At 48.4% G+C, this 13,968-nt stretch overlaps 5 protein-coding genes across 5 annotated transcripts; all 5 read left to right on the top strand.

Annotated features, from left to right (window-relative positions):
- Positions 1 to 201: 201 nt before the first annotated feature.
- Positions 202 to 1,515, top strand: HIS5 (histidinol-phosphate transaminase; the record flags this gene model as incomplete). The annotated part of the gene is made up of 2 exons (XM_064902177.1): positions 202 to 272; positions 321 to 1,515. The coding sequence occupies 2 exons, from the start codon at positions 202 to 204 to the stop codon at positions 1,513 to 1,515; spliced, it is 1,266 nt and encodes a 421-aa protein (XP_064751151.1).
- Positions 1,516 to 2,159: 644 nt separating this feature from the next.
- LTR64_007860 (uncharacterized protein) lies at positions 2,160 to 4,655 on the top strand (the record flags this gene model as incomplete). Its single annotated transcript, XM_064902176.1, has 2 exons — positions 2,160 to 2,256; positions 2,299 to 4,655. 2 exons carry the CDS (start codon positions 2,160 to 2,162, stop codon positions 4,653 to 4,655), a joined length of 2,454 nt encoding a protein of 817 aa, XP_064751150.1.
- An 802-nt stretch (positions 4,656 to 5,457) lies between these two features.
- Positions 5,458 to 6,156, top strand: BLI3 (BLI-3 blue-light-inducible Bli-3 protein; the record flags this gene model as incomplete). Its single annotated transcript, XM_064902175.1, has 3 exons — positions 5,458 to 5,501; positions 5,545 to 5,695; positions 5,737 to 6,156. 3 exons carry the CDS (start codon positions 5,458 to 5,460, stop codon positions 6,154 to 6,156), a joined length of 615 nt encoding a protein of 204 aa, XP_064751149.1.
- Positions 6,157 to 7,234: 1,078 nt separating this feature from the next.
- Positions 7,235 to 8,245, top strand: LTR64_007858 (uncharacterized protein; the record flags this gene model as incomplete). Its single annotated transcript, XM_064902174.1, has 2 exons — positions 7,235 to 7,519; positions 7,565 to 8,245. 2 exons carry the CDS (start codon positions 7,235 to 7,237, stop codon positions 8,243 to 8,245), a joined length of 966 nt encoding a protein of 321 aa, XP_064751148.1.
- Positions 8,246 to 8,826: 581 nt separating this feature from the next.
- SPB4 (ATP-dependent rRNA helicase spb4) lies at positions 8,827 to 10,707 on the top strand (the record flags this gene model as incomplete). The annotated part of the gene is made up of 1 exon (XM_064902173.1): positions 8,827 to 10,707. The coding sequence occupies one exon, from the start codon at positions 8,827 to 8,829 to the stop codon at positions 10,705 to 10,707; it is 1,881 nt and encodes a 626-aa protein (XP_064751147.1).
- Positions 10,708 to 13,968: the final 3,261 nt, after the last annotated feature.

The following is a 13,968-nucleotide window of genomic DNA, read 5'->3' as shown; positions in this document are numbered from 1 at the left end:
TGCTCGTACTGCGTCTAACGTGCTGCAACAAAGTTTGAAGAGCAAACGCTGCGACATGTGTTAGGTGCAGATGCAGGGACTTTTAGCGCTTCGAGAACCGCGTTAGGCTGCATCATTGCGGGGTTAACGAGCCAAAGAATTCTGTGTCACAACTTTTTCTGTACACAACCTATTCAACCATCGTGCTACGCGGACCTCAACATGCCGTTCAACCTTTCGCAATGCGCAAGGCCAAACATATTGAAACTCCACCCATACCGTTGTGCTCGGGAGTAAGTTCTACTCTCAACGATTTGCGCCCTCAGCTGAACACCAACCAGTGACTACAAAGACGATGGAACCAATGTCCTACTCGATGCGAATGAAAATGCCTACGGTCCTGGTCTTATACTCAACGGCAAGAGTGGAAATACAAGTTCGACAGACATCGACTTCCTCGGCCTGAACCGATACCCAGACCCTCACCAGCATGAATTGAAAGAGAAGTTTTGCAGGTTGAGGAACACATATACCCATACTAGCAAGACATTGAAGCCGGAGAACTTGTTCTGTGGTGTTGGGTCAGACGAGGCTATTGATGCTTTGCTGAGATGCTTCTGCAGGCCAGGGCAGGACAAAATACTGACTTGTCCTCCTACCTATGGAATGTATGCTGTCAGCGCGGACGTCAATGACCTTGAAATTGTGACTGTACCTCTGAATGTGGAAGATGGGTTCTCGTTGCAGGCAGAGAAAGTATGCGAAAAGCTATCCGACTCATCGATAAAATTGGTCTACATATGTTCACCTGGTAATCCTACTGCAAGCCTGATTAAGAAAGAGTCAATACAAAAAATACTAGAACATCCGACATGGAATGGGGTAGTTGTGGTTGATGAAGCATACATTGACTTCTCTCCCGATGGCTCGAGTCTGGCTGAATGGGTATTAGAATGGCCAAACCTTGTCGTGATGCAGACACTGAGCAAAGCATTTGGTCTTGCAGGTATACGTTTGGGTGTGGCATTTGCTTCTCCAGAGATTGCAACATTATTGAACAATATGAAAGCTCCATACAACATCTCCTCACCTACCAGTGCGATTGCCAATGCTGCATTAGAAGAGCGGAGTCTGAAAGTTATGCGCGAGAACAGGAAGAAAATCATTCAGCAAAGAGAAAGGTTACAAAAAGAATTGCCCAAAGTCCCCGGCATAGGTAGATTTCTAGGAGGTGCCGACTCAAATTTCCTGCTGGTTGAGATTCTGGACAAACCAAAAGACCAAGGTGGAAAGCCGCATAATCCAACTGCCCTGGAGGTGTACGAAACAATGGCAGGCAAAAGAGGAGTGGTTGTTCGATTTCGAGGTAAGGAATTGGGCTGTACAGGATGTTTGCGTATAACAGTAGGGACAGAGAAGGAAGTCGATAGGTTTTTGCAAGAGTTGAAGGATGTATTACGAGAGATATTTGCTCGAGGGACGAGTCTGACCAACGGACAAGCCCACCAGGAAGAAGCAAACGAAGTCATCGCTTGAGATAGAATAGAACAAGGATCATTCCTGCATTTCTAGGCGTGGTCCTTTCGAGGCAAAGTTTTAGGCGGATACAGGCAGGAGGCTACAGCCGCTTTGCCCTAAAGTTAACTGAAATTGGGAAAGTGATGCCTGGTTCATGCCCCACATCTGCCGTGACTACCCAGAGTAACATAATGTCAACATGGTACACGTTTTGAAGCACATCAACGAAAGTGCAACATAACACCAGCATAGTCGTGGCCTGATCTTAAGAGGTCTTCCTATCGATGGTGTGACCAAATGCAGGACCAGTCAGATTACGAATGAGAACACGCTTCTGCATGCTCTTCTGGATTCGAACGAATAACAATCGATCATCTCATCGAACCAGTCAAACACTTCACCTACGGTTCCATGATTTCATCGCTTCTGACATTCTTCGAAGTGCGACAAACCGTACACAACTTTCCACGTTGCGCCGTCCTACCTCGTCTGTACTCGATCTCAATCCTGACTACCCTCACTGACGTACTTGGTCATTGTTCCGTTCGAATCATGTTGATGGAGGACAAAAGAGGAATTGTTATTGGTACAACTATATCCTGTTGATTAGCCTGACGGGTCAGATTGTCTGAACCTGCATTTTATAGAAGCAAGGCGCAAACATGGTCAAGGCAGATTACAAGCGTGACTATTATGCAGACTTGGATCTACCTAGTACTGCCGATTCGGAAGTTATCAAGAAGAGGTTTCGAGAGCTAGGTATGTTTGCAAGTCTTTAGTGGGCTGACTAACATGTGCTAGCAAAGCAATATCATCCTGATCGAAACCCTGGTCGAGAGCTCGATGTCGTTCCCAAGTTTCAGGCAATTCAGGCAGCGCATGAGATATTAGGAGATCCCATGCAAAAGGCGAAATATGATTCAGAAAGAGCAAAATTGAGGGCTACAGATTCACCCTTATTCAAGAAACCACCAACACCACGAAGGACAGACTCAGCTTATCAGAATGGTGCTTTTCCTCCACGACGAGATGCGAGTACAAACAGATATGCTCCTCAAGCCACGAGACCACGACCTAATTCTGCTTCTGCTTCTACAGCTGACAAGTTTGCACAATTTGCAAGAGCTGCGCCACAACAATGGGATCGATCCAAGTTCGAACAGGCTGCAAGAGATGAGGGTTTGAGAGGAATGAATGCTATGAGAGGGAGTCACGCTCAGACATCTCCACTACGAACACGACATCCTACTGCTTCGAGACCTGATCCATATTCTGATTCTCCTGGTTTTCCTGGACTGAATAGGACGACTAGCTCGAGACGATATACTCCTGGAGATTCTGCTTATGCTCATGTCTATGGATCCGATCGACCTTCAAGTACGGCACCATTCAATCATGACCCAAATTCGAGAGTTCGTGAATCGCTGAGTCCTCTCCGACAGACAAAATCTTTTCATACTGACGACTCACATCTAAGGCCAGGTTTGGCTAGAAATCCAAGTCGATATGCTCAGACCAGCGGAGAAAGGATTAATGTCAATACAACTAATGTCGGTCGATCTGCAAGTGTTCGAGTTTCACCAGTAGATAAGGTCTGGGAGGATAGAGAACAAGGACCATTTGGCAACCAAAGATCGCCCAATGAAAGAGCACCACGACCAAGACATAGAAGTCATAGTCCCAAGGCAAGGTATGAATATGCTTCCGAAACTTCTAGCGACGAAGACGACATTCCACCACCACAGGACAGGAAGAAAGCGTCATTACGAAGACCACATACTCATGCGCCGAATAGCAACAGTCCAGGTTTGACAGATTACTTCCCGAAGAACAACTATACTCGTATTGTCGAGGAAGATGCCGATACTTACAACTATCCAGCACCAGACAATAAGGGACCACCTACTCGAAGACCATTTGCATACGTTTCTTCTCCTGCTGACGAACCTGCATCGAGTGTTGACGAAACGACGTCCGGGGCTCCGAGTGAGGAGGATGCAAGGAAAAAGTATGTATACCCTGGAGAATGGCCCAATAGCTACCCGAACATTGAGAGGTTACCGACTATCCATGAGGATACTTTCCCTTCTTACAGATTTGACATGTCGCCGCTGCGAGGCTCAAATATAGCTAACGTTTACTGTAGTGACGAAGCTCAATCTGCGAAATTCTCAGCGGAGAGATGGCATGAACATTTTGAAAATCATGCAGATCTGCTACATCCTCCCGAATCGATTTCACGAAAGTCGCCTACAAAACCATTTCGTACTTCTCAAAGGGGTCAAACTCGTGGGTTTGTGGGTGTTGACACGGGCGTCAGGTATTTTGACCCTTCAGACAAAGGTGCTGCTTTCCAGCCAGGCAAGCTTGCCCCGGACTTTGCGAGTCAGGTAAATGGTGCTCGACGGAGTTCCAGATCTGAACAGCCATCTTCGAACGGGACAGCTTCAGATGAGATGGACGTGGACTCACCTGCGCCGGCAAGTACTGAATCACCTGCTGCATCAGAGGCACCATACAATGTTACTGTCGAAGAGGAAACATCACCAGCATCAGAAAAGTCACCTCGACAACATACTCATCGTCACCACTCTGATCCTCATGGCCGAACTAACGGTTTCAACCTTACTGACCTCGAATCAACCATCCAGCCCAAAACGGGCTTGAAAGATCTTAATTCTCTCAGCGATACACTTCCATTCACATCTCGTCCAGCGCCAGGTCTCGAAACTTTCCCATCCTCTGCTCTCCGAGACCTCAACCTTCCTCGGCCTCCTAAGTCACCTTATTGTCCTGTCGACGCTGAAATCTCGCAGGGCACGTGGGATCGCTTCGGTGCCGCTATGACGACTTACATGCATGAATGGAACAAGTTTAATGCTGCTATGATCGAGCATTTTCGTGCTAGACAGGAAGTGATAAGTCATGGCATGTATAGGAATTGGGTCTGTGCGCAGGGTGATGGTGCAAGTGCTGAGAGCTTTGAAGCAAGTAAAGGTAAAGAAATGGCTGGGTATGCAACGTATATGGCTTGGTTGGAGGATGACAGAAAGTGTCGAGCATGGTGGGATGTGGCGTTTGAAGACCATAGAGTTTGTATGGAAGGACTGGGTAGGGTCAGGAGGCGGGTGAAAGAGTTAAATTCGCAGGGAGTATGAGAGAAGGAAGTGATAGCGATGGCGTTTGGCGTAATCAAAACAGGTGAGGGATTTGACAATGGATGATGCTCAGGAAGAGGAGGAGATTGACTTTTCATCAAGGAGGAGCTAGAGCTGGACAGAGAGGACGAAGATGATGCCTACGACGTGCGATGAAGGCTGGGAAAAAGGAGTGCATCGACGATTTGTATGAACATTGAGGCCGTTCAAGTCAGGCAGAGTTTCTTCACTTCTCGGAGCTCTACTGCTGCACAGCCAGCACTGATATTGATATCGTGCCCTCCGCATACCTATCCTATCCTATCCTTCTCCAGCTGTCGCATACATGGCGGTCCATTGCTTTCTCTTACTCCATGATACTTTGGCTGATCTGAGGCGTTCCTTCGTCCCGCTGTGGCTTCGTGTCCACCTTCCTGACCTTCTCGGCAACAAGATGATGACGTCAATATCGTCGCGTCAACGCGAAGTCGAAAGCTCCGTCCACTACGAAAATGTTTGGACGGTGATCTGCAACAGCACTTACGGGCAGCCAGCAAAGAGATCGACACGTGTCTGAAGTTGTCGGAACGACCTTCACCATACGAGTACTTGTTCTGGTAGATAAGCTGCAGGTTCAGTCAAGATGCAGAAACTGTGTTACCGGCGTGTGATTGCCCCGCAGTCTCATTCATTCATTCTCCAACAATTCCGCAGTTTCTCTAGCCGACGTCACTGCCGGAGTACAAACATATTTGATTCTTCCACTTCATCACACAGGCAAACTCATCAATCTCGCATACAACACAGATTCTACTCAGACAAGATGTCTTTCTCAAACGCAGATACCGGTTCCAAGAATGCTGATCCGTGAGTGATCTCAGGATGTCAGGACTTCGCTAACACTTTGCAGATACAAGGAGAAGAACTATGAAGACCCAAGCACTGAGGAGAAGGTTCAGGACCTCGTCGACTACATCAGCCGAGAGAAGTTTGGTATGATGACTACATACTCTTCTCACTCAGGTACTCTCGCCTCTAGGTGCATGGCAATTGCTGCAAAGGTAAGTTCAGCCCCACCCCCACGACACCACTGACTTGTTAGGAAAATGGTGGCATCGACCTAATCTTCCATACAAACACCGAGTCCGGCAAGACCGACGACCTCAAGCAAGATAACGCCATCAACATGTCCTTCTACAACAACACCGGCGAGTGGGCCTCAATCTCTGGCGAAGCAGAAATCGTCACGGACCGAGACACTGTCAAGAAATACTACTCGCAGGAATTGAAGACTTGGGTTGGTGATCTAGGAGATGGTGTACATGATGGAAGTGAGAATGATCCAAGAATTGGTTTGATTAGACTCAAGACGAAGACTGCTACATATGCTCTTGCCAGAAGCAATGCTATCAGTCGAGGAATTGAGATTGTACAGGGTGCGTTTACTGGAAAGACTGCGCAGGTGAACAAGTTGAGGGAGTTGAGTGAGCAGGAGGTTTCATCCTACCGAAGCAGTCATTAAAAAGCGGTGGGGAGAATTCAGGCCGTGGAATTACTATCGCGACGGAAGTTGTTCCTCTTCGTTGCTAGACAAGATCCAGTTGCTGTTGTCTGTAATCTGCAGGTAATGGTCCAGCTTCGTCGCATCCCTATACAGATATCCGACAAATGTAAAGAGCTCGTTTGGAAATCCTCTGCTCGTTTTCGCAATGCTCATCAGGCCCCTTGGCCAACTTACAGAAGGCCTCACAGCACATGTTGATCAAGTAGTTGTCTTTCCTTCTGTGAATGGGACAAAGGTAGACGGGTAGGTTATAGCATTCCTTGAGATGCCCAGAGAACAACACACACCTTTGGGAGTTGCGTCTCAGATCAACGCAACAGCTAGGAACCGTTCGAGTCTTAGCAGCAGTTATAGTGGTTTTCGAACGATTGTGTTGTTCGAGGAAGAACGATCGCGCTATAGAAGAACTGCCTTGGCTCGACGGTGGACATCGTCAGACCTTCTCCGCTCGCTTTCCACTATTCGAGTGACGATACGCAAATTTGTCGTTATCTCCTCTGGACGTCTTCGTTCTATCATCTCACGGTGTGCAATGAAGTTCGAGTCGTCTCTAAAAGACTTTGTACTATGCAAACGCGAAGCAGCTGAAGCCACTGCAACTTCGAATTCGTATTCCGTTGAAACTCTATGTATATACCTCCACGAAACTACCGCTCCAGGGAGGGTGTGACCGTGTCATCGAACTTCCACGCTCTTCATCTGAGGGTTCTGGTTGTCTTGTGAAAAGACTCCTGCAAAAAGACCTTCACATCACGTCTCCCACCAAGTCGACAATGAGACATCGTAAGCGCCACCATAGCAATTTACCATTCGAGTCTGCCTTGGCTACTGCTTGATTGGTCAGCTCACGACTAACGACAGCCACAAAGCTATAGTCGGGCTGATACCACAGCCACCACCATGTTCGCATTGACTTTGGGTCAAGTACCTCTTCATTTCTTCTGCTTTGAAGTAACGACATGATTGACCGTCAAGATTGTAAGAGCCTTTCTGGAATATCCTGCATTGTACAGTACTGACACAGCGACCGTCCAAGATGGGTCCTGCACTCTTGCAAGTGGTGTCTGCTGTCAGCCAGAGCTTCAAGGCCATCGTCGAGATATTCTCGTTCAGCTATCTTCCCATACTCAACGCTTTCAAACCTGGAAATCTCTACAGACAAAACCGATTTGGCTATTTCGGTCACTTCTTGTACATATCTCGTCTCGTTGATACAGATGCGCTACAAGATTTACACTGGAACATCAACACATGGACCGATGAGGAAGTAATGGCATGGAAACAGTCTCAATTGAGCACCTACAATGCAATAGCTGTAGCGGTAAGTAATGTGAACCAGGCTTCATCTGATACTGATATTATACAGGGCGCGATCTTCGCCGGTATCGGCCTGACAGCACTGCAGATACCAAACATGTTCAATATTCACTGGACAGCACGGGCTCTATGCTCTTCCAGTATGCTCCTAGGTATATTCTCCGTGTCCGTGGCTACATCAGGTCATCAAACCATCGCCAGACTCAACAGCGCACTCTCTGTCCGACTGTGGCTCAGTCGTGGGAAACCAACACAATACCTCGGACGCTCGGTCTGGACGTCGAGCCGAGAACATTTGATGTCGGACGAGCCTGGCGATGAAAAGTACAAGAATTCACTTTTCGAGGATATGCCACTGGAGAGCTCGATCAGTTCACTCAAGGTTGCTTCTTTACCTCGACACCTCTTGGATCTTGCTGTACTGCTATTCGTTGTCGGTTTCGGTTTGTACTACCTGTTTATGTGGCTCGACAATATCGAGGAAGCCGCTCTCGCCCATCGTAATTTCTTCATTGCTGTGATGGTTACTGCTGGATTGTATGTACTGTATGCCTATCAGCTGTGGAAAGCACAAGACGCCACTAAGACTAAGAGACTGGAGGAGTTTGGCTTTGGTGCTATACATCAGAATTTGGACAAGGTTGCCGAGATCATGCGATTACAACAAGAGTTGCGGAGGTGTCAGAACGAGCTGAATTTTCTACGTGGAAAGGAGGATGGACCTAGCTGATGAAGGACAGGAAGGAAGATATCTCTTTCGTAGCCGAGTCGCAGCAGCAAGCAGTTCTTGAAGTACGGCAAGTCGACGGACATGAAGGCGCTTGTAGGTCCGCAGCCTGCTATGAGTGCTAGAGTCTGCGAAGCTCTGCAGGTGTCTCTGAACCCCTCAGTCGATCTGCGTACCACCCACTCCCATCGTCCTTCCATGCCACAATTCTCAATGAGCAAGATGGATGGTTGAACATGTATGGTACCACTGTTGATGACGAATATTCGATGCATTGCCCACGAGATCAACACACTTCAAAGCGCCGTTCGAAGTGAATATCTTTCGGGTATTTTTATTCCGCATCATGTTTAGCTGTTGTATCGGCTCATCTTGCTGCCGTGAAATTGCCCAATATACCCGACTCAAAGCGGCAATATTTTTCATCCGGCAACATGCACTTTCGAGCTGGCCCGAGTCGCCGTACGGAGTATGCTACGGCTACGGAAGTGGCCAGAAGCACAATCGCAACCTCTTGAGAAACTTTTGTCGCTCTGCCAACTTGCGAATCTACTCTTGGTGCCATTCACTTACAACTGCACACAATGGCACCAGACAGAGGCGCAACTGTTCCCAAGCCTTCCTCTCGTGCTTGGGATGCACTTACACCCGCGCTCTCAGAATGGATCCTGGATGCGACCGCCTCGATGCATTTCTCGAAAATGACCCCAGTTCAAGCCTCCACAATCCCTCTCTTCATGGCTCACAAGGACGTGGTTGTAGAAGCCGTAACAGGCAGTGGAAAGACTTTGGCATTCCTAATACCTCTTGTGGAGAGAATTCTACGAGCAGAAGAGGCCACCAAGAAACATCACGTCGCAGCAATAGTCATTTCACCCACTCGAGAACTTGCTACTCAGATTCATGGCGTGCTTACTTCTTTATTGACATTTCATGGTCCTTCTGCTGCTGCTATGAATGCTGCCAAGAGATTGACTGACCCAGAAGAGACTGAAGAGCCTACAGAAGTATATCCTGCGACCACACCGAAGGTTCAACCTCAACTATTGCTTGGTGGTTCAAGTTCAGCAGCACAGGACCTCAGTAAATTTCTCAAGACCTCCTCAAACGTCCTCATTGGCACACCTGGTCGTCTTCTCGAAATACTTTCTTCTCCTTATGTCTATGCACCTCAATCATCCTTCGAAGTTTTGGTCCTCGATGAAGCTGATAGATTGTTAGATCTCGGTTTCAAAGATGACCTTACCAAGATATTATCACTCCTCCCGAAACAGCGACGAACCGGTCTATTCAGTGCCAGTGTTAGCGAGGCAGTGGATCAGATCATTCGAGTCGGTCTACGAAATCCTGTACGAATCGCTGTCAAGGTGAAAGGAGGTAATGGAGTACAAGACAAGATGACACCTGCGAGTTTGAAGATGGCATACCTGATTACACCTGCGTCACAGAAAGTGGTTGCATTGAAAGAGCTTCTGCACAAAGTCGAACCTCGACCTCTACGAACAATCGTATACCTCTCTACCTGCGCCGCGGTCGACTACTTTCAGCATTTGCTCCCTACCATCCTGCCAACAAATGTGCTCCTCGTCCCGTTACATGGAAAGCACCCTTCGAATGTGCGGGACAAGAACTTCACAAGATTCGTCAATGCTGCTTCTCCGGCTGTACTGTTGACTACAGATGTCGCAGCTCGTGGTCTCGATGTCCCTCAGGTCGATCTCGTTGTCCAAGTTGATCCTCCTTCCGATCCTAAAGCCTTTATCCATCGATGCGGCCGAGCTGGAAGAGCTGGCAGGAAAGGGCTGGCAATCATATTCCTGCAACCAGGACACGAGGAGGACTACATACAGTTCTTGGAAGTGCGAAAGACACCAATCGAGAAGTTGGAGATGAACCTGCAAGTCAGTGATGGAGCTGCAAAAGAAATGACTCAGGCTCTCCAGAAGCTGGTCCTTACAGATCGTGCCATCCATGACAAGGCGCAGAAAGCCTTTGTGAGCTGGGTGAGGAGCTATAGCAAGCATCAGGCTTCTTCAATCTTTCGAATTGTGGATCTGGACTGGAATGATTTGGTACAAGGATGGGCATTGGTGCGATTCCCGAAAATGCCAGAGGCGAAAAAGTATGATCGCACGCAGATTGAGGTGCCAAATGTGGATTGGGAAGAGTATGCATACAAGGATAAAGCGAGGGAGAAGCAGCGCAGGGAGGCTGTCAACACGGAAGTCGTTGAGAACGTGGACAAGAAGCGAGTGAGCAATACTGCTTGGAGTGAGAAAGCGGAACAGAAAAGTGCTCGTGAGGTGAAGAGGACGAAGAGGGAGGCCAAGAGAGTATACCTCAGAGGAACGCAGTTGAACGAGAAAGAGAGAGCGCACGAAGCTGAGACACAACAGATGATCGAGCAAGTTCGAAGGCAACAGTTAGCAGCGGCGAGAGATGTTGACTTTGAAGGATTCGATTGAGTTGTCGTAATATCATCTGCGACTTGGTGATGGACATATTGCATCTGCCGAAGCTGACAAGTTGTGCGATTCCTTTTCTGTTGCGCCTCTCGCCTGGCAGACGTGTTCAGTCTTCGATCACAAAAACCAGGTCGCAATTGAGGGCACGACCACTCTTTCAAGTTCCTCGAAATGCCTGGAAGGTGATTCTGATCGTTATTGCATGCTTCAGTTGCCACTGAAAAGCTGTTCTTCTGATGCGGCACTCCTGTTGGGGCGGAGTCTGAACACCAATTTCTTCGACCGAGCCTCGTTGGATTTTTGGCTGAAGACAATCCTGCGTTCATTGGGCGAAATGCGATCCAGAGAGCGAAACAGCCTTCCAGTAGCGGAGTGGCTGGAACCCAAGTGACGACGTCATTTTCGAAGAACGCCTGACGTAAGCCAGCAGGTAGGATTCTTGACTTGGTCTCGCGCACGATCATGCGCCGTGCATCAGAAGTGGTTACACGAAGAGAGTCTTGGCGCGGACCAGAAAGTTGACTCAATCCTTGTCAAGGTACTTTCTCTGCCGCCTTGCATACCGATATGGCTGAACGTCCCTTGCATGACCATTGCTCATAATGGCTGCCAAGTGTGCTTCCAAGCAGGAAGGCGAGATTTACCTGTTATGCCTGATGTTTCGTTGGAAGTGTCGCGTTCGAGATATCGACAAGAATACTTTCTCTGGGTACAAGTTATGGTGGCGGACAATCTCATGCTGGCTACTCCGGACGAATGCTGGACGGACCAGTGCCGATCTGATATCTTGCAGCCTTGACACAGTCTCTGGATCTCCATCGAGCACGTTCCTCAAATTCGCCCGGCTTCGCTCAGGGCTAGGATTTTCGGGTTGACGGTTAGGTTTAGTTTGAGGCTGGATGGATGATTCTAGGATTAGGAAGTCTGGGGCTGGGTATGAACGAGTTGCCCACTGTGCCTGAACCACATTTCGAGTGCACCCTTCGCCACGACACGGCTTTATTTGACTAGCCGGGATATGGACAGACAATAATCTTCACGTTGAGCCAAATCGACAGTACAGCTGTACAACGATAAATGTCTTCGCAAATACACCTGACCCTCGGGACCCTGCCAGCACAAAAGGGATCTGACCACTCACACAAAATTCCTAGTCCTAAAGAAAGGTTCAACAATTCTGTAAACACGTCCGTGAGGTATCTCGGTAGGCTGTGGCAAGGAGTCGGTGAATGAGTCTTCGCGCTTAAGGAGCCATTGGCGGTAGCAATAATGGACTCGTCCTCACGACTGCGCCAAATTCCTGCATCTGCGACAGCTAGGTCAGCCACCGATTAGCGTGACAACAACCTAGCTTGTGGTTCGAAGACTGATTTCTCGTCGGTCTCACCGCATGACAAGTGTGATATGTCGAAACCACAGCCCTCAAAGGCGCAATGCAGTGCAGTCCTCCCAGCGATCTCTTTCGTGCGGCGACAAGGTCATCAACGATTGGCTACGACGTGAAGGAGAGCTTGAGAGTCCTGCGGACGAGCAAAGACTTACCTTCCTTCCATCTCAATAGCGAGTCTTGGCCTGACAGCGCTTACCTGTGTCGTGAAGCGCTCAGCCATCGTATAGACTGGTCGCCTTGGACACCTACACAGCACAGCCTCAGATGTTGTTGAGGTCTCCTGAGGATATACTTCTTGAAGCTCGTCTCCGTTAGTCCTTGTTGTCAGCAGAATCCGCTTTGTTGACTGATGTTATCGTCGACCAGCACAAACATGCACAAAACGAAAACGATGCGGAAGCAATCTCAAGTATGAATGCTGCGCCCTCTTCAGGCAGTCCAGTAGTGTAACTCGATAGTTTGTGGTACATCGCGGAGTACATTGACTTCCTGACCGGTCCATATCACGTTTCGAACACGATGTTCCTCAGCATGGGCGCTCAAGCATTGTAGTGCCAAAACGTGGTCGGCAGGAACTCAAGCACTGCCTCGAAGTCAAGCTTTATCGTTCCTCAACCAATCGGCCGCGTCGTTGATGCATGTCAGGAACCGTACGGCATGATACCGATATCTTATCTTCGAATGCTGGAGCTCGAAAGATGGGATAGATCTTGCATGTGGTGAAAATATGGGGAAGAAATGCAAGTTGAGGGAGTAAAGTCTTCCGAGTTGCAGGTCTAGTTCGGGTGTACTATGCCTATATCGTATTAGCTTTGAAACTGCGCCTCTCGGAGTCTGTCGAGTCTTCGGGTAAAAATCTTTCTAGAACACAAAGAAGGTCAACGCGGAATCAGATAGCAGACAGGAAATGTTTTGCTTAGCGGTACGGTGATTGTGGCATGTCATCGATGGTGATTTGGTCGATGGGCACGTGCTTCGACGACGTTGACCGCCTGAGTTGCGGACGGATAGTACAGTGGCGGCTACTATCCTAGTTGCCACGAAGCGAAGGTATGTGCAACGAACGCTGGGCAGGTCAAAACTTGTAAGCTACAGCCGTCACTCTCCTTCACAGCTGTCGAAAACGCTCGAAGTGTGGCTCATGTAAAGTGTGGCGAGTGAGTAGAGTGGCAGTTGAGCTACGGTTTACCTTTTGTCCGCAGCATGACAGTGATGACATCGATAGGAAAGTGAAGAGGAGAGGAATGCCAAGCACATCCCATAGCCTCCGCTGTCATTCATTGTCTCGCTTGGACGAATCATTGGTTGGATCAACATAACGAAAGCAGGACATGACCTCGGGATCGCAAATTGCTGTTGTATCGGATAATCATCGCAATCCAGTCAGGATGCAGACTAGAATTTTAGCTTCTGTATTGCCAAGACCATCAAGAAAACTCATCCTGCCAAGAGAAATGGACTAATGCGTTGTTGGAGGAGAAAGCTGTTATGCGCTCGCGGCGAAAATGTGAATGTGGTGAATTGGTACGTTTGGCATACACGTCTGGCTGAGTATACTCGTTGTTGTAGCGCCTTCAAGTTCTTGACCAGTGAAAAGAAAGCGGAGTTTATTTGTTACAATCACGAAACAAAGAGATTTGCTTCTCTTTCTACTACTTCTCCATGAAGCGACCAGCATGAAGATGTGATGCGATCAGTTGTACAAGTACAATGCGGAGACACAAGCGTTGCTGGGCAAATCCGCTTTGCAGGCGAAGCTGCATAGAAAACACTACCCCACTCAGTGCCGCCCATTGATTCCTTGGCGGGAGGGCTGTGCAAGATCATGTTCTACGAAGCTCCTTCGGAATGGCGAAACTACACTGCCTTCC

This window comes from Lithohypha guttulata (genome assembly GCF_036872675.1).
Source record: "Lithohypha guttulata strain CCFEE 5908 chromosome Unknown scaffold_7, whole genome shotgun sequence".
Lineage (NCBI taxonomy): Eukaryota > Fungi > Ascomycota > Eurotiomycetes > Chaetothyriales > Trichomeriaceae > Lithohypha > Lithohypha guttulata.
This window is presented reverse-complemented; position numbering and strand designations above follow the sequence as displayed.